Source organism: Eremothecium gossypii, chromosome II, assembly GCF_000091025.4.
Source record: "Eremothecium gossypii ATCC 10895 chromosome II, complete sequence".
Taxonomy (NCBI): domain Eukaryota; kingdom Fungi; phylum Ascomycota; class Saccharomycetes; order Saccharomycetales; family Saccharomycetaceae; genus Eremothecium; species Eremothecium gossypii.
In genome coordinates this window covers 653,299-677,983 of record NC_005783.5, presented here as the reverse complement: position 1 = coordinate 677,983, position 24,685 = coordinate 653,299, and the positions used below count along the sequence as shown (strand labels likewise).

Below are 24,685 nucleotides of genomic sequence, written 5' to 3'. Positions count from 1 at the left end.
GGCAACGTAGGAGAACTATCCATAATGTAAAAAAAAGTCAAGGCCGATGGTCTTGTCATGCACCAGTAGAAGGCCTTCGGAGGTAGATCTACCAAGCTTGCGAGGGCGTATTATAGGTGGGCGGGAATCATAATCTGGGCGCAAGGGCGGCATGCAGTCAGGTGAAGAGAGCAGGCTGGGCATCAAGTGTGCGAGTCTACATGAGGAACTGACACAGATAGTCATCGACCAGGATGTGGGGCCGCTGCAGCGCGTGCCGGCAAGCGAGTTTCTGGCACGGCTAGTGGAACACATGGGGCAGACGATTCCGCGGGAAGTGTTTGGGGCGGAGGCAGAGACAGGGACGCGCGACCTGGAGCGGTTGGGCGCGATTGTGGCGTACATCGATGAGAATTTCGCGGCCCAGAACGTGCTGCCGTTCACAATCCAGCGGATCTGCGAACTGTGCTACCATCCGCTGCATTACTTCCGGGTGGGCGAGCTTCGTAAGTTTGTGAACGCGCTGGAGAAGGTGTGCTACGTGCGCAGCAGCTGGAGCGCGGGATATGGCGCGGTGCCGTCGCCGGCGGAAGGGACGCCCACGCGTGAGGCGAGCGTGGATGTGTCGATGTCCAAGATTCCCTGGCTGCCGGACGACGGCGGGCGTGATCTGCGGCAGTTTATCGAGAAGATTGAGTCAATAGTTTCGGTGAACTTCGGCTACGAGGACGACGAGGACGAGGGCCGCGACGCGGCCATCCAAGAGTATTACGATAACGAGGGTGCAGGCGACGATGAAGACGACGACCAGGACTATGTGGATGAGGACAGCGCCACCAGTGAAGACGAGGAGGAGGATGTGGAGGAGGAGGAGGAGGAGGAGGGGCCTGAGCCCGAGGTTGGGCTGGAGCCTGTGCACGCCGAGTCTGCCCCGGAAGAATGCGTGGGCACGAATAAGAGGACAACCGCCGAGCGCGAGGACTGCCACATGCAGCCGTGTGCAGCAGCTCACTCCACAGACGGCGCCCATCCTTGCGGACTGAAGCGTTCAAAATTGCAGGAAGATGGTGCCACGATGGCCAGCCCGCCGGATATTGTAGCAGAGGGCGGCTCGCATGATCCGCAAGTTGTGGATGCCTCCAAGCCGCCGCAGTTAACGACATCTGCCACAAATGTAAGCTGCAATGCTTCGATAGAGGCTACAGTATCGCTAGACGATGATTCCACGGCAGGTGGGGAGTAGGTGCAAGAGGAGACGGCTTGCAGAGAAATTAATGCATTTTGGTGCCGATTCCCGCTCCAGGGATGAGACAATAGTAATAATAGAGTTCCACAAGTTATGTAGCGTTCGCTTGTAATTGATAAAGAGTAATAGTATCCGTTTTGCAATCCCTTACAAGGATAGTTATGGACGAGTATGTGATGTTATTCGATACAATAAATAAGGCGGCAGGTGCCGTGTGATATATAAAATAGGAATATATTCTTTCCTTTCCGGCAGCGCTTCAAACGCTGCTGCACGTGCCTTAGTAAAGGCCATGCAGCCGCGTGTAACGTGGGCAGGAGAGGGAGCGGGTGGGGGACGCCTGAGCTTGCGTAGTAATTTTCGTTAATGAAGGATTCATAATAAAGGCCAGTGCTAGAAGTGCAGTTGCACTTTGTCTTGTATTTAGAATAACTTTATTCATGGATTTAAAAATGAGGCACAACAGATCTCGTTGCAGTGTAGATTTATGACAAAAGAGGGTCAGGATGAAGAAGGTATATGCGTGGCACACAATTACCATCTCATCATAGACATGTCGTTCCTCATTCTCATGTAGTCCAACAAGCCCTCGATCTGGCCGGTACCGGCGATGGCAATGTCCTGATCCCATAGTCTCTCATTAGCCCACTTTTTAACGTCCTTGGCGGTAATAGCGTCAATCTTAGCGAAGACCTCCGTTAGGGCTAGCTTGCTACCAGTAGCCAGGGTCTGCGCACCCAATGCAGTGGCGGCAGCAGCGTTGCTAGAAGCAGCAGTGGCCAGGTTCAACTTCAACAAGGCCTTACCACGGGCAACCTCGGTCTCGGTGATGGAAACAGAGAGCCTGTTCCACTCCTTCAATGCAAAATGCATTAGGTCGTCAATCTGGTGGATGTTGGAGATCTCAGTGGAGAACCCCCACAAACCAGCATCCTTGTACGATAGGGAGAAGTGGTTGAAGCTGTCAGCAAGGTGGTACTCCTTTACGGTGTCCAACAACTTCACGCCCTGCAAGTTGGAGGCTGGCTCGGATGCGACGTACGAGCCGAATATCTGGGCCGCTACCTTGGCAACGTAGTAGTTTGGAGAAGAGATTGGCTCACCCTCGGCAGCAATGGAGATCCACGCCTTTGGTAGAGTGTCATCTCTTAGTCTGATCTCAGAGCCCAAGAAGCTGGACACCTTCTTGGAAACTGGCTTAGAGCCGCCGGCCAAAGATAGCTGGGACTCAACAGCCTTGACCAGAGCCTCATGCGAGATATTACCGGAGCCAACAACCACGGCATTGGACGCAACAAAGTGGCTCTTTGCAAAGGACTCCATATCGCTCTTCTCCAAGGTCTCGATGGACTCAACGGTACCTCTCTTAGGCAAAGAGAGGGGGGTGTTCTGGAACGCAGTGGCATGCAGGTGCTCTAGCACCCGCTCGGCATGCTCCTGCTCCTCAAACGCAGCGACACGCTTTAGCGTCGCATCGCGCACGCTAGCGAACGCTCCGTCCGACACTGGCGCGAACAACTTGCTCTGCAGGAAGTCCAGCGCGCGACCTGCATTAGCCGCCTCCGTGTCCAGAATGTACGACTGGAAGTCGCGCTCCACCGCAGTAGACAGCGAGAAACCCTCCTTCGCGGCCGCAGCGCCGTTAATGCTCTTGAACGCCGACGACAGCACGTGCGACACACCGTTGTTGTATGGGTTTTCCGCAGCGGCACCAGAGCCAAACACAATACCCACAGACGCGCTGCCGGCGTTGCTGTTAGGCTCAGTGGCCACCACTAGCCCGTTGGATAGCTCAGTGATTTCGGCCTTTGGAGCCGCCTGAGTGGCAATAGATCTCTTCAGTAGCGGGGATCTAGCGATAGATCTCAACATTGTGTATGCGAGTTTAGGTTTCCGTCTCTATCTTGGCCTACGTTGCTAGTCTGGCAGTTAGCAATGACTGTTGATGCCAACCGAATCCTCTGATCTGTGTGCGGCCTAATGACTAGTGCTGCTGCTGTTGCTGGCCTTCGCTGCCTGACGGTCCCACCGCTGAAAAATGGCAAAATTTCTTCACCAATCGCTCCTGTGTGCGGTGTCCGGGTGTTATAAACCGCGATTTTTGATTGGTTCGTTAGCAGTGAGTTCACCACGTGCTTATCACGTGATATATTTGCTGCGTCTTGGCGGGCAGATTATTTATTATCGACTAAGCTAAAGACCGTGAACATCGCGAACGCATAGCACACCATCCAAGGCAGCGGGCTTTCAGGCGTGGTGGCTCGAGGAGATATGATTGAAAGCTTGGAGAATGTATCAGAGCTGCTGCCATCGAGCATCCCGGTGCCCACCAGCGTGATAACAGTGACGTCTTACGTCCTGTTCTATCTGCAGCGTATTATCATGGCAATTCCAGGTGCGCACTACATGGTGGAATACATCGCGAAGTCGCACCAGGATGACCCATACCGGACGATGGTGGAGCTGGGGCTGATTTTGTATGGAATAGTGTACTACCTGAACAAGCCGCGCAAGCAGGGCCAGGCGGAGCAAGCGCGCTTCACGGCGCGGGAGGAGGAGCAGCTTATCGCGGAGTGGGAGCCAGAGCCTCTCGTGGACCCAGACTTTCGCGAGGGCTGGCGGCTAGCGAAGATGCCGCAACGCCGTTCGGACGACATGGGTAACCGAGTGACGGTCATGCGCGACGACGGACGGGAGACGCACGCAGACGTGCTCGACATGGCCTCGTACAACTGTCTGCGTCTGTCGCAGCAGGACGCTGTCGTGGCGCGGGTGGAGAAGACGATCCGGAACTACGGTGTGGGCTCTTGCGGGCCCGCAGGGTTCTATGGAAACCAAGATCTGCACTACAACTTGGAATACGAACTAGCCCGCTTCTTCGGCACGGAGAATGCGGTTCTGTACGGTCAGGACTTCTGCGTTGCGTCATCGGTAATCCCAGCCTTCACGAAGCGTGGCGACGTGATTGTCGCAGATGACCAGGTCTCGGTGGCGCTGCAGAACGCACTGCAGCTCAGCCGTTCGACCGTGTACTACTTTAAACACAACGACATGAAGTCCCTCGAAGAGTTGCTAACGAAACTGGACGAACGCGACCGTGCAGAGCACCTGCCTGCGCTGCCACGTAAGTTCATTGTAACGGAGGGCCTGTTCCAGAACTCTGGCGACATCGCCCCGCTACCTGAACTCGTCAAGCTCAAGGGTGCCTTCCACTACCGTCTAGTCGTCGACGAGACGAACTCACTCGGCGTACTCGGTAACACCGGTCGTGGCCTCTCGGAGCACTTCAATGTCCAGAGATGCTCGTCCATCGATATCACCATCGGCTCTATGGCAACCGCACTAGGCTCCTCTGGGGGTTTTGTTCTCGGCGACAACGTCATGTCCAGGCATCAGCGCATCGGCTCGAACGCCTACTGTTTCTCTGCCTCGCTCCCTCCCTATACCTGTGCCGGCGCCCTTGCCATGCTACAGACAATGGATGCCGACAACAGCGCCGTCCAGAACCTGCGCACCCTGGCCAAGGCCTTCCACGCCTCCTTTACCTCAGATCTAGAGCTCGCCGAATACATTCTAGTCACTTCAAACGAGAATTCCAGCGTCCTTCACCTTCAGTTGGCCCCCGCCTTCCGCATGCGCCTCTTCGGGTCCTCGGCCGAGTCCATCTATGACGAGCTGGTCCAGCTTCGTGCGCGCCACGCCACCAGCCTCTACGTCGACTCCTGGGAGCAAGAAGAGCGCTTTTTGCAGCGTATCGTCGACCGGGTGCTGAAAGACGGTGTTCTGATCACCCGCAACACTGTCGTGCTCAAGCACGAGAGCCTGCCTATTGTTCCCAGCCTCAAGGCCTACTGCCATGCAGCCATGTCTTGTTCCGAGCTCGAGCGCGCCCACGAAGTGATCAAAGCTGCCATAATCGCCTGCTGTGCACAGCCGTCTCTCTGAAACCTCCTTTCGGAAATGTCTTATTACGGCCAACCAGCACAGCCCGCATACTCGCCGCTACGCGCAGGTACACGCGACTCAGCGCGCTCGCCGCAAGAAAATCACCTGAAATCTCGCCAGCTCGTATATGCCGCTGCTCTCCTTTCTAACTGCTTCTACTGTCCTCTAGTGCGAGTTGCGTATGGATACGCCCACACACCGGATCAAAAGAAGGAGTAGCATGCCGTGCCGTGCGTTGTGCCTGTCCCTCGCCGCGGAAGAAGTGAAGCCTCGTAATATTTTACATTTTATCTATGCGTACATATATATAGTGAAATCTGCGTCGGATGTACCCCATTGCTGGCGACCCGGCAGCAGTATGGGCATATTTAGGAGAGAGAGCAGCTCACGGAGCGCGACGCAAAAACTCGCCAAGAGCGACACAGAGAAGCTGGCGCCGCGTACGATCCATGATCCGATCCTGGAGGCAGTCAACGAGGCCCAGCCTTTCGAACAGGCCGTAGCCACATTCACGGAGAACGAGAATCACACGCTCTGCTCGGATCAACGTGTGACGAAGGACGTATTCGGCAAGCCGGTCGTGCAGCCGGACATCTCGAACCCCACTAGGTCACGTGATGAGCGGCCGCTGGACACCATTCGCGGGTTCGAATACGCCATCACTGGCGACCAGCAGTGGATGCAACAGCTCGAGACGCACCGCTACGGATTTAGTGTGCGTCCCGACTTCCCGGGTCTTCCGGTCGGGGCATACATGGCTGGCGCAGGGGGCTATCCAAGCTTTCAGCGGGAGCAGCCCGTGTTCGAGGCGCCCAAAGTAAGCCCACCACGCACGCAAAGTAAGCGCAGGGGGCTGTTCGGCACCCGCAAAAAATAACGCCAGTGTTCCAGTACTGTATCCTTTTGCTGGCTGTGTATAATACGGACTCCGGACCGATGTAGTAGTATGCGGTTAAATCCGCGGGTATGTAATTTTCGTGGGGTACGGGTTTGTGATACCCATGATGAAATTTTTCAAATGGCTTTGTTATATGAGATGGAGATGCGATGAGATGGAACATACGACAGCAGGGAGGATGGCCAACTTAAAGTCTGCCAGACACCGCAAGGCTGCGTATGATTCATCACTGCAACTGGCCAATGCGCTAGGCGCGGGTGCAAACAAGATCAAGAAGCAAATCCGGAATGTAGAACGGTTGCTGGCCAAAAAGAGAGATACGCTGCCCGATACCGTTATAGTGGAGAAGGAGCGTACTCTCGAGGCGTTGCGTTTGGAGCTTGCAAGTGCGGAAAAACGCGCGCTTGCTCGTAAGAACGCCAAGAAGTATCACATGGTGCGTTTCTTTGAGCGCAAGAAGGCTACCAGGCGATACAAGCAGGCCCTCAAAAAGGTGGAGACCAGTGCGGGGGACGACGCTGCGCTCACAGATCTGCGTCAGCGCGAGCTGGAGCTTTGCTATGTGGTGAACTTTCCAAAAACAACCAAGTATATTGCGCTGTATCCTGTTGAGGAGGATCCGGAGGCGGCCAAGGAGACGGCGGCAAAGCGGGACGCATTCCTGAAGGTCGTTGCCAAGCAGCTAAGTGAAGGCACGTTGCCGGTGCCGCTGGAACAGATCCTGAAGGGTAAGAAATTGAATAAAGAGAGCACGGGTATCTCGGTTAGTGACAGCGAGGATGAGGAAGAACCCGGTCGGAACGAAGAAGCGCATGAGGAAGAGGAGGATGATTTCTTTGAATGAGAGCATCCCACGGGATGGTGCATTGTTAGTTACGTATACATGTATAGCTTATAAATGGATAACTTCTAGATCCTTGGTGAGAGCTATTTATTTCTTGGGGCCGCCGGCTAACGTGTGCGATAATTCGTAATGGAGGTCCATTGCATCATTAATTAGAACAAAGCCTAGGGTCTCTCCATATAGTTCCTCTGGAACGACAAAGTCGCAGGTGATTATCACTCTACCTTCATCTCTTCTAGGTTGGCATCTCTTGATCATCAGGAGTTCGTCACCTTGGAAACCAATTGCGAACCACAATTCCTTCTGAGCCTTTGGAAATTTGTCACACCAAACTCTGAAACCGTCTTTGTAACTTTCATTATGGCGGAATGCTACAAGTGTCAACTTATCAGGGTTGGATTGGTCCTTAAAATGTACCTTATCCAGAACAGGAAGCATCGAGGCTTCACGTATAAACTTATCTTTCGCCGCTCCTTGAATGTTATGCACGCGGCACACTGAGCACAACGCAGCATAGCCCATCCGACCTAGCTTCTCCAACGTCAGCATCTCGCCACTATACTCATAGGGAAAGCCATCATCCCCGAATAATTCGGGGTCTAAGCGTTGTAGCGTAATTCCAGGCAAAGCAGTCACCGGGTTGTCCTCATACCATGTTCCCTGCTTAATGCACTGCATGGCTTTAATCATAGTCATAACTGTCCTGAGGTACCCAGATTCGCTTGCAATATCGATATAGGCCTGTAGAATACGTAGCGCCTGGTCGAGAACTGAGATCGTATCTTGGTAATAATCTGCAATTGCTAAGTCAGCTCTACTTAGGTAAGCTTGTAAAAGCAAAAAGGCTTTGACATGGGGGTCCCATATTGGTAACTCTTGTTCTCCTGTAAAAGTACTTTCAACGGAATATCTAGAGTTTTCTGACATTTCAACATTCATGATAGTCTCGCCCCCCCGAACTGGCAATTCATCATATTCAACAGCTAAAGATAGCCACTTTAGGACATCCTGGAATTTGCAACTATTGTATAGCTGTGATAGTAACTGCCGGACAGTTTTGTGCGAAATGTAGTAGTAAGCAGATATGCTCAAGAACGCAGTCGGTATAATGCGTTTTCCCTCTGTCATAATACACTGCGACTGAGCAAGATTTTGTACCGTCGTATCAATGAGAGAGCTCAAGTACTCATTGACACCTGCTGCAGTCGTATCTTCTAAAATTCCATAGTATGTTGGATTGTGGTGCGCCCTCCTAAATAAAAAGGTGTACGTCAGGAAATCCATCGCTTCTTGTCTAGTTGTTATAGTTCCTGAAGAAATTTCTGCTCCAATATGGTCATCCAACACCTTATGCAGAGAAGACTCCACAGGGAAGCCAACATTTAAGAAATGTTTATAAAACATTTTCTTCGACTCCTTAGTGTAGACGATAGCAGTACCCGATGTATCATAGGCGGGTCGTCCGGCCCGGCCCATCATCTGCAGGATATCCGTTAAATCCATGTCTCTGTAGCCTTCAATCTTCGCGTCATAAAATTGGGTACCCTTGATAATGACAAGATGAGCGGGTAAGTTAACGCCCCAGGCAAGAGTGGAGGTCGCCACAAGAATCTGTATCTTATTCAGCTGGAATAATTGATGTGAGATAGAGCGATCTTTCTCAACAAGACCTGCGTGATGCAAACCTATTCCAAACTGCAAAGATAGTTTTAAAGTTTCATCCGAGACCTGGTCCAAATAATAACGTAGCTCACCCTCATCATCCATCTTCATGAACCGACGTGGATTGTCCTCCATACCACATAGGTGAATGAGATCCAATGCTGTAAGCCTTGTTTGACGTCGCGAGGCAACAAATATCAAAACCGGTTTATCGGGCGAATGTTGAGAAATAGCCATGAATGCTGGTTTATTCATGGTCTTCATTAGTGGACAGAATGCCAAGTTATCTGGGAATCCATCAATGTACATTTTTAGCGGAACAGGTCTAATGCTCGAAGGGAAATTGTATAATCCATTGTTTTTAACACCAAGCCAACCGGCCATATCGTAAGCGTTTGCAACTGCAGTCGACATACCAAGCAGTCTAATTGGTTTCTTAGTTTGCGCTGAAATGTAATTCATACGGCTAACAATCATTTCTAAAATTGGACCACGGTCGCTCGCTAACAAGTGGATCTCATCCATAATAACCAGCGAAACGTTCTGGACAAATTTCCGTGTCTGCCAGTTACGAGATATACCATCGAATTTCTCCGGCGTAGTAATAATTATTGTTGCATCCTTCACATCTCTCGGATCCGGTACAGAGTCACCAGTCAATTCTACTAAACGATCACCCGTTACCGGTGTTATTCTCTTTTTCCAGTCATGAAGTCGTTCTCTAACCAAGGCCTTCATCGGCGCAATGTAGACAACTTTGCTACCTGGAAAATCTCTGAATGCATGCCATATAGCTAGTTCAGCTACTACAGTTTTTCCCGACCCAGTAGGTGAACCTACGAAAACGTTTTCGTTGGTGTTGTATAACGTGTGGAAGGTCATGGTTTGCAGTGGGTTAAAGTATTTGAACTGATAGATTGATTCCACTAATGGGTTATTCAGTGCAGTAGTAGGTAGAGGCCGCAAGCGCAGTAGTCTGGTTAATAGCGTTTCATTGTGTGGCCGAATCAGGTGTTGGAATGAAATTACATGTGTCGACTCACTACCAATCCAAGTGTCGGATACAACCTTAATTACAACTTGAGGTGGTAATGGGTCGGAGAGAGGTATCATGAAGTCCATTTCATGAACATGCCCCATCTGTTTACGGCTTAAAATAAATTTCTCAAAATGCAATATTTCAGAATTATCAGACTCTTCCACAAGGACCCAAAAGAATTGGGCATTGCCATGAATATGGAAGTCCCAAATAAAGTCAGGCTCAAGAGTTGCGTGAATTCGCATAACGTTGGTAGTAATTGGGAAACATTCTGCAGTGATCTCAACCCTAGGAAAAGTCCTCAATATACGGTAGAGTTTAGCGCCCATTTTGTTGTTATGGACAAGTTCCCCTAGTTCAGATGCTTCCATATCTAACATATTCTCAATAGGTGGTGATTTATCCCTCAGTTGACGAAGAATAGTTTCCGGTAATGCAAACTGAGAAAGTGGATGTTCAAAAGCCCACATTCTCCTTTCTATAGCCTTGCAAATGTCCAACATAATTATCGCAAACCTCCCCCAACGTTTATTTATTCCGATTAGGAACAGTGCCCTGCATATTCTAGCAGAGTTCTGTGCCACATAATTGGAATCCGAAATCAATGCAGAATCATTGATGCGAGTCTGAGAAATATAGGCTTGCAATAAGATATTTGTCTTACCGGCAGATGATTCAACTTGTCCACCCACTTGACATTCAACCGCTGTATCAAAAAGTTTAGCCAATTCACCAGCTTCATCTTCCCTATATTTAATTGAATCAAACTCGCTGCTCATGCTAATCATTGCCAAAACGTCAGCCTCGGTTACCCTAGGGTTACATAGCTGATTGAATATCTCAACGGATTCATTTAGTAGATAGAAATCAGATGCCACACGTCCCAAATCTTTGGGGATAAAATTCATCGTTGTGTCATTGAATACAATCATTTGCAATGCATGTAGTCTGCGGGCAGCTTGCATAATCATACTCCTTCGTTTATCATAGAGTTGCGGATCGTTCGAGACTTCATTCCAATCTAAACCATAAATTAGAGGATTCTGCTTCATTCTAACATAAAGGTAGGTATAACCCAGCCAAGTTATCCCTTCTTCCACGTTCGTGACCGTACCAAGAGAAATCTCTGCATTTAAATTATCGACTAGCTTGGAGGAAAACTTAGATTCTATCGGATATTGCTGTGTGATCAGTGAAATATAATGGTCTAACCTATCACTCGTGGTACATAATATACCTGTACCATGCAGGGAACCAAACCCCGGCCTACCAGCTCTGCCAAAGATCTGTATCACATCAGAAATCCCCAAATCTATAAAACCACCTTTTTTAGAGTCATATATCTGAGTTCCCTTTATCAAGACAACATCAGCCGGTAAGTTCACACCCCAGGCCAGCGTCGCTGTACAGATAAGCACATTAATAGCTCCCTCTTTGAACATCTTTTCTGTTAGATTTCTATCAGATCGAGACATACCAGCATGATGTATACCAAACCCATGTTGGAAGAGCTCCTTCATATCTCTATCCTTATGTTTGGAGATGTCTCGGGAAAACTTGGTAACGCTTTGATCGCTACTTAGGAAAACATCGGACTGTTGGTTGGCTTGGGCAAAAGAAATGTAATTCCGCGCAGTGCGCACAGTATCCTTCCTTGAGTGCACAAAAACCATGACCTGGGAGCCATTTAAGACATGTTCATAAAGCTTTTCATATGAAACCTTATCAATATTTTCCCTTCCTTGTTTGCTGCCCGCCTTGCCTCTGCAACCAAGCAGCTGCTGTTCTAAGGGTTTTGGACGGAACGATTGATCAAAATAAAACATTCCCACATGTCTGTTAACCCCCAAAAAGTCTGCGACGTCGAAGAAGTTAGGTAATGTAGCCGATAATCCCAGAATTCGTATCATGCTCTGGCTACTTTCAACCTGGCGCAATGTTCTAGCAACCAACGTTTCGATAACAGAACCACGATCCTCATGTAGAAGATGCACCTCATCTATAATTAATAGCTTCACCTTGGAGACTAGATCGTTGTCTCCATTTGCTTTTCTGGTTACAACATCCCACTTCTCTGGTGTAGTCACGATGACTTGCGTTTCTATAATCTCAGCTTTCGTAAGCTGCATATCACCTGTCAACTCACGCACACGAATCTTGTATGGCGCCAACCTCTGGCTGAACTTATCCACAATCTCGGCAGCTAAAGCTTTCAAGGGAGCAACATAAATGACTTTAAAATCCTCATAAAATATATCCACTTCATCACCGTTGATCTCAGAAAACTGTTTTACTGTGTTTAGAATGGTGAGCAGTGCTATGTCTGTCTTACCAGCACCGGTTGGAGCACATATTAACATGTTTTCGTTGGTCTTGTATGCTACAGGGTATACTAGCGTCTGGATCGCATTTAAGGTCTCGTATGGGAACACACTCTGGCAAAACCTATCCAGATCTTCTACTTTAAGCAAACGGGAAGATGAGAGGTATTCGTTCTTGTTCTCTGAGCACGGGATAACCACCTCTTCGTGTGTATGCAGCGACAATCGCGTGGTACCGACGGGTAGCACATACTCCTGTCCTCCAAAAGAAAACGCAGATGAATTGACTTCGCTATTCCTATAGATATTTGGATAGCGCTCAATACGTTGTAGCTTCCGCAGCTCCTGGTTCCGTCCCTCGGCAGCAGTCAGCAGCACTTGCGCACGTATGTCCGTTTCCGACAGCAAAGTGGGCTGTTCCATCAAAAACTGGCGCAGATCCACTCCCTCGTCGACTGGCAGTTGCTTCAGCACCGCCTGTTGTTGTATCACGTATGAAAGCAGCTCAATGTTCTCCGATCCCAGGCAATCAAATAGCACCTGTTCAAGCATCCCATCCTCTCCATGGGTCTTGAGAATCACCACAAGCTGCTTCACCACCTCCTCTTCGGATGAATGAAGCGTGCTCTCGTCGAGTAGCTGGAACAGCTTCTTGTAGACCCTTACCGCTTTAGCCTGATCGTTATTCTCTGCCAAAGTCTCCAGCCTCCGAGAATCCAGGTCTTCAAACAAATCAAAAACCTCATCCCACACATTCCTATCTAGCGACAACGTGGTCAATTCTTCCGACTCGGTAGCACTGGCAATGTCGACGCATTCGACTTCAACCTCCGGCAGCTCGAGCTCCCGCTTAGTAAACCGGAACTCTTGCGCTGAGCCAATCATGGCCTGCATGGCCCGCATGTACGAGCTCACGGAATCCGTGGAGTACGCTACGCTCATGACTTCAAGGTTCCTACTGCCCAACCTCAGTAGCTGATCGCCCGGTTGGCATGCTTTAAGAGCTAACTATGTAATACGGAAGGCAGTAACGTTTATAGTGATGATCCCTTCTGGCCATCGAGCTTGGCCTCCAGGGCGCTTACCCAATGGAAGATGGTCTCCTTGTTCTTCTCAAAAGAAGCCTCATGCTGGTCAAGCTTCTCCTCCATCTCCGTAAGCATCGTGTCCCACCTGTCCGCCTGCGCGGACAATTGGGCCACGTTCTGGTCGAAATCTTGGACGGTCGTGGCGGCGTCCCGGACCTCGCGATGCAATGTGTTCAGCGACTGAACGCGGTTTATGAGATCAGGCAGCACCCCCGCGTACTTCTTGAGCAGGTTGTATGAGTTGTAGATCTCCGCGACCTTGGTGTCGGTGGTCTTGAGGTCCTCCGTGATATGCTTCTGCAGCGCCGGGTCCTTGGTCGCCCGGCGCCCAATGATGGATTCCTCGTACTCCTTGCTGATGCGCTTCATCGAGGTCTCAAACTTCTCCAGCAGCGGCTCGTTGTTCTCCAGCAGGCTTACCTTGTGGAACAGCTCGTTCACACAGGTGACCACCGACTTCGTCGAGCTCGTCTGACCCACAGACGCCTCCAGGCTAGCAATCTTGCGCTCCAGCTCCACAATCCGCTCGCAGTCGCCCGCGTCTAGCGTCACGCGCGGCAGGCGCACCGCGCCCTCCTCCGACGGCGCCAGCTGCAGCCGCGCCTGCATCCGTCCCAGCTCCCGCGCGCGCTCGCGCTCCAGCGCCCGGTACATCTCCTGCAACCCCTGCGCCTCGTCAGCGTACTCCTCTGCCCCCCGTTCCAGCTCTATTTCCTGCAGCTCCCGCCCGATCCGCGCCAGTCGCTGGTCCACGCTCTCGTCGGCCCGGCCGGTCCTGCACAGATCCGCGCACCGATCAATCCGTCCCGAAAAGTCACCCGTCGAAACCACCACCGTGCTCTCGAACACTGTCCGTGCCTCGTCCTGAGAGGCCACGGGATCGCTTACCACCTCCTGGTCCTGCCTCGCCTCATCTGTCTCCTCGTCAACGAGCCCTTCGTTGTCGCTCGTCTCAAAGACCTCCTGCTCCTTGGGCTCTTCCTCATCCAAAGGATCCTGCGCTTGGGTCGCAGAGAGATCTATCACTTCTACTTTCATTTGAGGCTCTTACTGCTAGTGTGGGGTTGAACGTTGTAATATAGCGACCCCGCGCGAAAAGAGATAAATTCATCATCACCACTCATTCCATCCAAGCTGGGCGAGTGAAATACTGATGAAAAGGGCACTAGAGAGACTGCGGCAGCTGCCAAGGGCTAATGAAAGATTTAACATCTTTAACAGCGTGAATCTGAGCGCTGCACAGCAGGTGATGCCCTCTGAGAAACCGTTGGGCAATCTTGTGGTGGGCATTAAAGATAACATCGTGACGAAAAAGTTGCCCACGACATGCTCTTCCGGGGTTCTGGCCGGATACATGTCGCCGTACGATGCCACGGTGGTGGAGCTGTTGGATGAGGCCGGGGCGGTGACAGCGGGGAAGACGAACATGGACGAGTTCGGAATGGGGTCTGGAGGCATCCACTCTTTCTTCGGGCCGACACTCAACCCTGCGTTCCCGGAGCGGCCCACGGTGGCAGGGGGGTCGTCATCGGGATCTGCGGCGGCGGTGGCTGCGGGCGTGGTGGACTTTGCGCTGGGCACAGACACTGGCGGGTCGGTACGGATGCCGGCGGCGTACACGTCGACGGTGGGGTTCAAGCCGAGCTACGGGCGGGTGTCGCGGCACGGCGTGATCGCGTACGCGCAGAGCCTGGACACGGTGGGGATCGGCGCGCGAGACGTCGGGCTGGTGCGGCGCGTGTTTGAGGTGTTGGACAGGCACGATCCCAAAGATCCGACGTCGCTACCAGACGAACTCCGGCAGCAGGCGGCGGCTCTGCGGCGGGAGAAGAAGCACCTGAAGATCGGTATCCCCGCGGAGTTGTTGCATGGCAGCGTTGCTGCGGAGATACGGGAGCGGCTGTTGGTCGTGCTGGACAAGCTGCAAGCCCAGGGGCACGAGCTCTATCCTGTGTCTGTGCCGGCTGTGAAGAACTCTTTGCTTGTCTACTACATGCTTGCCCCTGCAGAGGCTGCTTCGAACCTTGCCAGGTACGACGGAATTCGGTACGGCTGTCGTGACGAGGATCTTGATATGAGCGATGAGGTGCTATTTGCACCCACCAGGGGCAAGTTTGGGAAGGAGGTCAAAAACCGGATTGTGCTTGGCAACTACAATCTGTGCTCCGGCGCATTTAAGAACAACTACATGAAGGCGCAGAAACTGAGAGTCGAGCTTATAAACCAGTTTGACTCGATATTTGCCTTTGAGAACATCTGCACCGGAAACAAACCTAATCCTGCTGGGGTGGATGTGCTGCTCTCGCTGACCTGCATGGCGCCACCACCTAGTCTCGAGGCCTTCACTAGCAAGGAGAACAAGAGTCCAGTCAACTCGTACATCAACGACGTCTTCACGGTGCCAATGTCCCTCGCTGGGCTTCCATGCATATCTGTTCCTCTTGCTGGAATGAAGGGAGTAGGTATCCAACTCACCGCACAGTTTGCCGATGACTACGGCTTACTCGATGCAGCCGAGGACGTCATGCAAGAACAATTGAACTAGTATATATCGACTCTAGGCTTTAATCGTGTAAATAAATGTTAGATACACTTGGTCCTACTAACGGGCTCACATGCCTATATATTTTTCTATTTGCTTAATGACACTTGTTTTATCCCATGACGATCTCGCCTCCCATACTAGCTCCAGTACGGCAGCATAGCATGTTTCCAGCTGTTCGACTGTAAATCCCTGTGTTTTTGTTTTCAACATCGAGATTATTTTCGCTAAAACGGTTTCATCCAGGATAAAGGCCGGTTCAGGAGTCATGGGTAAGTCTTCATCGCGGGTCAGTTCTGATTGAACAGCGACTGACGTGTCCTCGATACTGTTCACTTCTAACCCAGTCTTTTGCATAGGAGCAACTACGGATTCTTTGCTTGATGGATTTGAGTGCATGGAGACGGGTCTGGCGGAAGGTGTTTTCGGGATAAAGCCCATCTCAGAAGCTTCTCCCTCTTGAACAAATCGTTCTGGCACGGATTTGTCGTCAGGGACAGTCTTGTCTTCCCCGCAAAAGTCCTCTAGGGGTTTAGGAGACCCGTTATCGATCGTCTCTGGTGTGTTATCTCCAATAGCATATGTGTTATTTTCAAAGCCATGTGGTACCCCCAGTCCATCTTCTGCGTGGCTTTCACAAGCCTCATGAGACATTTGTGATGGGCTATGCAATTGCTGTCCAGCCCCAACGCTTAAGTCGGCCTCTTCTGGATGATTATCGTCATTTGGAAAAGTCGGATCCTTTTTCTCCTGCTCGAGCTTAGCTTCTTCCTCGTGTATCTTTTTCTGCTGGTCGCGTAAATACAACTGCTGCCTTAATAGTTCTCTTTGACGTGTATCCCTGCACTCCTGGATAAGCTCAGGCGTAGATATTTCTTCAATGCCCATCTGTGCGTTTGCAAACATCTCTGACGCTTTTATTATACGCTCTCGGTCACCAGTTGTATTAGCATCGCGGTAAATTAACTCGATATCCTTCAAATACTGTTTCGGTTCAGAGTAATACCCGTTCCACAACCTTTCTTCTATAATATCCAAATCCATATTGTAGTACTTCCTGCCGGTTGAAACTTCTAAAATCATGTCATCTTCTCTTACATAAGCCGGTTGCCATTCAGGATTTGAGGCATAGGCTTCTGGTTCAAATAGATGAATAAGCAAGGAATCCTCAATGGGCGGTTTCCTAAATCTTTTATAACGCCCCTTAAATAGATCCATCAGACCGGAAAGCTTTATCTTCAAAGTATTCTTCAATTTCATGTCTTGGTGATGGTATGATTTTAACTTCCTCCTCAACTTTTCGTCTTCGGTTAATAGTTCACCATCAGAACCGATATCATCGTTGCTGGGAGTATCGCACACGGGTAGTACCGGCAGTGGCTTTTTTCTTTTCCTCTTCTCTCGAAACTTAGTGGGCTTCATTTTCAGTAACTCTTCGAGAGTTTTGAAGTAGTTGTGTCTTTGGGCAGTAGATGGTTCTCTAATAGAGACAATATTCAGGTCAAAGCCAAATAACGACAAAGGTGTGTTATGTAACTCTTCTTCGGTGAAGCCTTCCGCAATAGCTAAAAGTAACACTCTCTCATTCGTTTTCAAAGATCTAAATAAGCTTGCCAAGGTCATTATGGCACTTTCGGGGACCGTTCTTGACCAAATATCAGCATTAGGGATGTAGATTACTGATGGTTGTCGTTTTTTCGCCTCAATAAATGTCTGCACAATAGCGGACTCCATTGTCCTTAAACTTTCCGAGAGTAATGTGCCTAAATCAAGATTCTGAATATTGTAATCCTCTAAATGATGCAAAAGCGCGGAACCAATATATTGTTGGCCATTGCCAGCCGGACCTGTTATTAACAACTTTGGTTTAACGGTCCTAGCCTGATCAAGCATCTTGAAAAATTCATGTCTGCTGAAGCCGTTCGACGAGTGGATACCTGTGCCTTCGATATTATCTTCTCCATCTTCTTCATCTTCTTCATCTTCGTACTCCAGGTATTCTTTAATTAGCGAAGAACCGCGATGAGACTTACTTGACGCTTCAGGCAAAATGCTATTCAATTTTTGTTTTATTTCCTCGAACTGATCGTTTAGCAGAACCGCTATGGTACGAGGTAAGGGTTCGGCCAAGTTCCCACTCGACCGCGCGGAAGACGGTGTAATTTTTTCCATAGCAATCATAAAGTCTTTAGCTTTAACCTGCACTTCCCTTGGGTTTATTGCCAACTTGACCTCACTTTGATATATTTGCGGGAATCTTCGCTGAATGCTATTCAAGGCCGCCTCTGTACATAGCGCTCTAAGATCTGCTCCACCGTATCCTTTCGTCAAAGAAGCAAGCTTTTCTATAAACGCACTTGATACTGGAGGATGCCATTTCCTGGTGTGAATTTCCAGAATCTTCGCTCTGGCTCGTATGTCAGGCAGAGGGAAATAAAACTCTCTGTCAAATCTACCTGGTCGTCTTAAAGCAGGGTCTACTGCATCCGGTCTATTAGTAGCACCGATTACAATCACTTGTCCCCTATTGTCCATTCCATCCATTAACGCCAACATGGTAGATACGATGCTGGCATGGATTTGTTCTTGCTTTGAACTCCTAACCGGGGCCAGGCCATCAATCTCGTCAAAGAAAATTATCGAAGGCTGGTGCTTCTTAGCCTCCTCAAACAGCAGTCGAAGCTGTCTCTCAGCTTCGCCAACCCATTTCGACAGGATATCGGCCCCCTTGCGCATATAGAACGTAATCTTCCTCTTTTCAGTTGAGCAGCTCGCTGCCAACGCTCTAGCCATAAGCGTCTTACCCGTACCTGGTGGCCCATAGAAGAGCACACCACGCGGAGGTGTGATGTTGAAATTTTGATAGAGCTCCGGATAGAGTAACGGCAACGCAACCATCTCCTTCAGCTGGTCTATGTAGTTATCCAGACCGCCAATGTCATCAAAATTAATATTCATATCTACTCCTAACGGATCCAGATCTGCAATCTCCGGCTTTTTCTTTTTCTTAGCTTCGGAGCTTTTTGGTTTGGGGGTACTTCCCAGCGGCAAAATTTCGTCATCTGAAGAGTCCGAATCGATAAACTTGTTATTGGCCACAGTCGGATCTTGAGCCGTTGCATAAAAGTTGGTGTTGTGGCCGAATATAGCTGTCACATCGTTTCCGCCGAAAGGGCCGCCCGTTGGAAACAATCGCCTGATAGGTCCAAAACTTTGTCCCGAGTGTAGCCCACGCTTGCCTCTGGGAGAATGGAAGCTCCCGTACGCTGGTGCAGCAGTGCCATCAACGTTCATTTGGTTATCAGTCAGGGGTGGGGGCAGCGTGTAATTTACCGGCTTTGTGCGCTCCCGCAGCGACCGTTTCTCGCGGATGGGCGAATCCTCCTGCAGTTCCCGAATCTCGTCCTCCAGCGTCAACGCTTCGCCAGTCCCGTCATGCTCACTGTCATACATGTTCACAGACGATCGCGTCCGGCGTGTCCGCAGCTTGCGTGGCGGCGAACGCCGCTCTGTTAGCCGCGACCTGCCACGCCGGGTCCGCCGCCTGCCGCGTTTTTTCTGTGCTCCATAGTCGTCCTCCTCGTCCTCGTCATCATCCTCGTCCTCTACAACAAACTGGTGCTCGCGCCGCCGCCGCCAGTTCCGCTCCTCCTCGTCCTCGTCCTCATCGTCGTCCAGCGCCTCCTCGTCCTCGTCCTCCGCCTCCTCCTCGTGGAAGCTCTCGTCCTCCTCCACATCCACATAAGTGCGTTTCCGGCTGCGCCGCCCCCGGACTGGCCCCTCCTCGTCCTCGTCCTCCTCCGGCTCCCGCCCGCGCTCGCGGCCTACCAGTCCCTTGCTCCGCCCGTTGTTCTCCAGTTCTGCAGGCTCCTCTTCCTTGTCTCCTTCATCGTAGTCCTCCATATAATCGTAACTGTTTTCGATTTCCGCGTAATTGATCTTCTTCAGCGACCTCGGCGTCGTGTGCTTGATCCCATTTTTATCGTATATTTCGCTACCTGTATCTTCGTCGTTCACGTGCTGATGCGATCTCCTTGTATGACGCGCCATGATTCTCTATCAAATCGAAGACCGAGAGATAAATCAAAAACCTATTGCAGATCCAAAAATACGACACTAAGACTACACAATGCTGCCCTTCGATGCTAATGACTCGTCTTTCCCTCCCTGCTTTTCTGCACAACTCATGAACCATCGTCACATAACCCATTTCAAAGGGAAAAATGCCTTTCTCGGGGTGGCGGGCCCTTCGTATATGGTGATATTCGTATCCAGCCTCAGCTTCGGAGCGAGAGGGGCAGCTCAGGGTGCCGAACGCCTTGGCAGACGTGCTGGACATTTTGGGGCTGTGCATGAGGCACTATTACGTGGTATCTGAGGTCTGCTGCGCGTTGATGTGGTCACGGGAAACGGTTGAAAAAGAAACGTGAAAATTGATGCCTTTTCTCGAGCGATGCGATGGGCTTCTGTAGCTGCAGCACTGCGCAGCGCAAGCGATATTGGGAGAATGGCACTAGAAGACAGCGAGGCGACACATTCAACAACCGGGGTACAGCCGGATGATGCGACTGGGCCGGATAGGGAAGCACAAGGCGCAGAGAGCTCGAGCACAGCTGCGCCAGAGCACATTCACACACAAAACGCGGACGGCACCCAGCCTGGTGAGGGCTCTGCCGCGCTCGTCGCGGACGGGGAGACGGTTGCGGCCGGTCTTAGGGCTGGCGCGCAATGGGCGGACGAGACGGTGACTGTGGAACTACCGGAAGACGTCAGCGAGGCGGATTGCCTGAGTTCGGACGAGGAGGGGCTCGGCGCGACACCGGCTGCGGCTGCTATGCAGACAAGCGCGGAGCAAGGTGGCAGCGACGGCGGCAGCGCAGAGCAGGGCGGCAGCGACGACAGCAGCTCTGAGAGCAGTGCTGATGAGGCCGACGCCGCGCTTTCGGATGCCGAGCTGGACGAAGAGGAGGATGCACCACAGGGGCCCGTGCGCTCGAAGAACGAGCTTGTGGAGGAGCCGCTGCCGGAGATCCCGGCCGACTTTGTTGTGGAATCCGACACTCCGATCTTGGAGATCGGCACGATCAAATCCGCGTTCGACCAGAACATAATTGTGCAGGCCATGCTCTCCGGGGAACAGCGGGTGCTGCAGGAAGGCTCGATTTTCTGTCTGGCGGACCGCACGGTTGTGGGGCCCGTCTGCGAGGTCTTTGGGAAACTTTCGAACCCGTTCTACAGGGTGACGTTCCCTAAGGACGCTGCCGAGAAGTTCGAGCTGTTCAAGAACCAGTTGGGCGCGCAGGTATTCCTGGTGCAGCCAAAGGCTCATTGGCTGGACACCTTTGAGATCAAGCAGGTACGCGGCACCGATGCCTCGAACGGCGTAGACGAGGAAGTGCCAGAAGATGAACAGGAGTTTTCTGACGACGAGGCTGAGGCCGAATTCAAACGGCAGAAGAAGCTGGCGAAGAAGCGGAAGGCTGGGAACCAAGATGAGAAACCGCGCGGGAAGCTCTCGTTGGAAGGGCGGACCGGCTTGCCTCGCATGCAGGTGCCCTCATCGTTAGCTCGCGCTAGCGATAGAGCGCCGACGTACAAACCGCGCAGCGCTCGTCAGCAACGACCAGTACCGCCCTCACACAGCAGGCCACAGGATCAGAGAGCCTCTGTGGCGCAGCCTGCTCATTCGGCGGTGCCGTACGCGCCACTTGCCGCCCAACCCGCACCACCCGTTTCGTACTCTCAGACAGCGTTTCCGCAGGCAACCCAGCCGCAGATGTATCCTACGAGTGATCCAATGGCTGCACCAAACCAATGGTACCATAATGCGGCGATGCAGCAGGTTTTCCACCCGGCTATGATGCCGCAGCAGTACAACCCTCAGCAATATGCACCACCTCACTTTCCTCAGCAGTATGCAGGGACGTATTTACCGCCCCAGCAGTACCAAGAGCAGCTGGCGCCGCAACCTCCTGTAGGTCAGTATAACCAGGCACAGTTATTGCAGCAGCTACTACTGCAGCAGCATAATCAGAACCAGCAACAGCAAAACCAGCAAAACCAGCAAAACCAGTACCCGTACCCGTACAATTACCAGCAACACCAACCTCCGCATTAATTAGAATATCTGTTTGAGGTCACACCGGTTTGTCATATTATAAATTTGTACAATAAATAGCAAGCTATATCAAACAAGATACGTGCATTACGTTGAAGCCGCCAGGACTCTGCGCGCTACATCCAGCGCCTCCTGTGGGAATCCTGCCATTTGTGCCACGCGAATTGCATCCGAGCTCAGGCATATGCCCGGCGTAATCTTGTGGTCATAGAACGAGCGGCCATTATGTTCCCTGACGTTTGTCCTGTAGAAGTGGACTCTTTTCCGTGCGCCAGGAGGGAGGTGCTGCTCCACTAGCTCTGATAATTCTCGGCCAAAGTGAGAAGCAAAGAGCGCGCGGCATCTATTCTTTGTAAGCATGTGATGCAACGTAGTATATGCGATACCAACACCATCCTCTGCGTTAGTGCCCCTGCCAATTTCATCCAATATAGCAAGGGATCTCTTGGTTGCCCCCTTCAGCATGAAACTGGTCTCTAACATCTCTACCATAAATGTACTCATATCGTTGTATAAGTCATCAGCCGAGCCAACTCTACTAAATATTTTATCGACCAGACCAATATGTGCGCTGGCGCATGGAACATAGCAGCCAATTTGGGCCAATATCACAATGATTGCTGTCTGTCTTAAGAATGTTGACTTTCCTCCCATGTTGGGTCCGGTTACAATCCATATATCACCATTCTGTAGGCTACAATCATTGGCAGTAAAATTCCCTGGCGCCCTTGATTGCAAACCATCTTCCACCACGAGGTGTCTGCCCCCCACGATCTCCAATGCGCTGCTTTCATCAACCTGGGGGCAAACTAGGTTTTTCTCCGATGCAAGTATCGCAAACGATGAAAGGACATCTAGATAGTCAACTGTCTGCGCAATAGCCCTAATCTCTGTGCTATACGTAATTATTTTTCTCTGTAAATTGTCCAAGATGTATCTTTCTTCATCTAAAAGCTCCAAGGTGGTTAGATGCATGGCTTTTCCCAGTTCATTCCACGGTTCATGCGATAGCCAACATGTATTTGCTGATGATCTAATTATTCTAAATCTGGAATCCGCAACTTCAGCGCCTTCATTAACGTTCCGGAGTATTTTCTTCAACGAATTACCCCCCCCTGTGAGGTAGAGAGCATAACCTGTATCCCGCTTATTATTGCGTGTGGTTATAGTGCGCGCTTTGTGTGTATGCACAAAAAAGTCTCGATATTCCTGCAAGAGCTGCTGCTGCCGAGTCAGAAGTTTATCATATTTCGAATAGAGATCTCCTAATCTTGGTGAAACTTCAGGATTTAACATACCAGGATGGACAGGGAACTCTGTTGTTTCATTAGAATCTTCTAAAGATAATGCTGGTTCATCTTCAGGGGCAGTTACTAACTGAGGGCCCTCAAATTCACTAAACTTTTTCAAATTAATGGCAGCCAAGATCTCCTGAACTATGCCACCTTCAAATCTCAGTGCAGAGCTTAGTTTGTCCAAAACAGCTGCTAAATCCTTTGAAATCGGTCCTTCTGTGGTAAATGAGTGAATAGTGTCGCCAATAGCAGAACATTGCTGAAGGGATTGTGCCATCTGAAGCAAATGGGCTGCATCGCCTCTTTTGAACGAAAACTTTTGTAATATGCGAGTCATATCTGCGGTGGCTTTCAATTGAGCAATCAGATTGTCTGTCACAAATGGGTTTTGCATAAATAACCGTACCAGATTTTGCCTTTGTTTAATCTCATCCAGGTGCATACTGGGAGCAGATAGCCACTGTGTTAGTAGCCTTGTACCTGACGGGGTCACGGTCCTGCGTATGGCAGAAAGTAAAGAGCCCCTTTTCAAATTGTCTCTAAAGGTATTGTGAAGCTCTAATGCAGCACTAGTCCTAGAATCAATCTGCATACTGTCCGTGGTCAGGCTGCGTTTCGGAAATGCTAAATTAGCCAGCATTTCCGGAAGATGTTGCTCAATGTATGTCAAGTTGGCCCGTAATGCAGCGGTCTCTTTTTGAGAAAGGGAGTGGAGGACTATGTCTAAATTCCTTTTGGACGCATTATTAGCCCCAAATGCAAATAAATGAGAAAATGTCTCCATTGTCCTGTGTCTGCTCGGAGTCTTATAGTACTTTATGAAATACTTTTTAAATTCCACCAGTTCTGGATACCAGTTACCATTTTGTATCTGATATGCAAGTAGGTCCTCTGAAAGTAGTATCTCTCGCGGTTTGATCTTCGTTATAGCAGATATAAGGCCCTTCAGTTGCACTTGTTGCACAAACAGTTCACCGGTCGAAATATCACACCAGGATAACCCAACCTTTATTGAAGGATCTGATAGTTTTTCCATACACCTATCAGGAAACTCGACACTCAACAAGAACTGGTTTTCTTGAAGATTTTCAAATGCCTCATCAATGAAGGTACCTGGGGTAACCACCCTAGTTACCCTTCTGTTAAATTTGTATCTTTCATTGTCTGCAATATCGTCTTTACGAAATTGTTCAACGACAGCAACACTATATCCATACTCCTTCACTAGGACCTTTAGATGGCGGCTCAGCTGTTCGAGAGGAAACCCTGCAAATGGTACCTTTCCATGTGAATATTCACGCCGTGTCAACGTGATATTCAGCTTGGGTGCATATTTCTCTGCATGTTCATAATACAGTTCATAAAATGATCCCATCTGCGTCAGCAGCACATAATCCGGGTACTTATCCATCATATCACGGACAAACTGCAGCGAAGGGGGTAGGGAATTACTATACATCCTATTCCCTCTGTCGATTTTCTTGTTTGGTTCGCTGTCATCGGACTCCTGGCTTTCGATCTGTGTAGCAGGAATAACGTCCAAAGAGAACTTCAGCTTCGCTACAACGGGATTAATATCTCTTGCAGCTGGAACTATAGTGTATCGCCGAAGAATACGGTGTCCTGTGCACCTTAACAGGGTACCAACATGCAATAGCATGTTTCCCACATGTCCGATTTAACAGGAGAAATGCAACTATGCGCGATG

General features: G+C 50.4%; 11 protein-coding genes across 11 annotated transcripts; 6 read left to right on the top strand and 5 right to left on the bottom strand.

Annotated features, from left to right (window-relative positions):
• Nucleotides 1-151: 151 nt before the first annotated feature.
• On the top strand, nt 152-1,222 carry PSY4 (Psy4p; the record flags this gene model as incomplete). The annotated part of the gene is made up of 1 exon (NM_208447.2): nt 152-1,222. The coding sequence occupies one exon, from the start codon at nt 152-154 to the stop codon at nt 1,220-1,222; it is 1,071 nt and encodes a 356-aa protein (NP_983094.2).
• A 537-nt stretch (nt 1,223-1,759) lies between these two features.
• COR1 (ubiquinol--cytochrome-c reductase subunit COR1) lies at nt 1,760-3,097 on the bottom strand (the record flags this gene model as incomplete). Its single annotated transcript, NM_208446.2, has 1 exon — nt 1,760-3,097. One exon carries the CDS (start codon nt 3,095-3,097, stop codon nt 1,760-1,762), a length of 1,338 nt encoding a protein of 445 aa, NP_983093.2.
• Nucleotides 3,098-3,496: 399 nt separating this feature from the next.
• LCB1 (serine C-palmitoyltransferase LCB1) lies at nt 3,497-5,170 on the top strand (the record flags this gene model as incomplete). The annotated part of the gene is made up of 1 exon (NM_208445.2): nt 3,497-5,170. The coding sequence occupies one exon, from the start codon at nt 3,497-3,499 to the stop codon at nt 5,168-5,170; it is 1,674 nt and encodes a 557-aa protein (NP_983092.2).
• Nucleotides 5,171-5,351: 181 nt separating this feature from the next.
• Nucleotides 5,352-6,047, top strand: AGOS_ABR144C (DUF2406 domain-containing protein; the record flags this gene model as incomplete). The annotated part of the gene is made up of 1 exon (NM_208444.1): nt 5,352-6,047. The coding sequence occupies one exon, from the start codon at nt 5,352-5,354 to the stop codon at nt 6,045-6,047; it is 696 nt and encodes a 231-aa protein (NP_983091.1).
• A 199-nt stretch (nt 6,048-6,246) lies between these two features.
• EFG1 (Efg1p) lies at nt 6,247-6,912 on the top strand (the record flags this gene model as incomplete). The annotated part of the gene is made up of 1 exon (NM_208443.3): nt 6,247-6,912. One exon carries the CDS (start codon nt 6,247-6,249, stop codon nt 6,910-6,912), a length of 666 nt encoding a protein of 221 aa, NP_983090.3.
• Nucleotides 6,913-6,999: 87 nt separating this feature from the next.
• On the bottom strand, nt 7,000-12,876 carry SLH1 (RNA helicase; the record flags this gene model as incomplete). The annotated part of the gene is made up of 1 exon (NM_208442.2): nt 7,000-12,876. One exon carries the CDS (start codon nt 12,874-12,876, stop codon nt 7,000-7,002), a length of 5,877 nt encoding a protein of 1,958 aa, NP_983089.2.
• Nucleotides 12,877-12,968: 92 nt separating this feature from the next.
• Nucleotides 12,969-14,060, bottom strand: JNM1 (Jnm1p; the record flags this gene model as incomplete). The annotated part of the gene is made up of 1 exon (NM_208441.2): nt 12,969-14,060. The coding sequence occupies one exon, from the start codon at nt 14,058-14,060 to the stop codon at nt 12,969-12,971; it is 1,092 nt and encodes a 363-aa protein (NP_983088.2).
• Nucleotides 14,061-14,175: 115 nt separating this feature from the next.
• On the top strand, nt 14,176-15,567 carry HER2 (glutamyl-tRNA(Gln) amidotransferase subunit HER2; the record flags this gene model as incomplete). Its single annotated transcript, NM_208440.2, has 1 exon — nt 14,176-15,567. One exon carries the CDS (start codon nt 14,176-14,178, stop codon nt 15,565-15,567), a length of 1,392 nt encoding a protein of 463 aa, NP_983087.2.
• Nucleotides 15,568-15,633: 66 nt separating this feature from the next.
• Nucleotides 15,634-19,614, bottom strand: YTA7 (chromatin segregase YTA7; the record flags this gene model as incomplete). The annotated part of the gene is made up of 1 exon (NM_208439.2): nt 15,634-19,614. One exon carries the CDS (start codon nt 19,612-19,614, stop codon nt 15,634-15,636), a length of 3,981 nt encoding a protein of 1,326 aa, NP_983086.2.
• A 403-nt stretch (nt 19,615-20,017) lies between these two features.
• Nucleotides 20,018-21,682, top strand: NAF1 (RNA-binding snoRNP assembly protein; the record flags this gene model as incomplete). Its single annotated transcript, NM_208438.2, has 1 exon — nt 20,018-21,682. The coding sequence occupies one exon, from the start codon at nt 20,018-20,020 to the stop codon at nt 21,680-21,682; it is 1,665 nt and encodes a 554-aa protein (NP_983085.2).
• Nucleotides 21,683-21,769: 87 nt separating this feature from the next.
• Nucleotides 21,770-24,637, bottom strand: MSH1 (mismatch repair ATPase MSH1; the record flags this gene model as incomplete). Its single annotated transcript, NM_208437.2, has 1 exon — nt 21,770-24,637. One exon carries the CDS (start codon nt 24,635-24,637, stop codon nt 21,770-21,772), a length of 2,868 nt encoding a protein of 955 aa, NP_983084.2.
• Nucleotides 24,638-24,685: the final 48 nt, after the last annotated feature.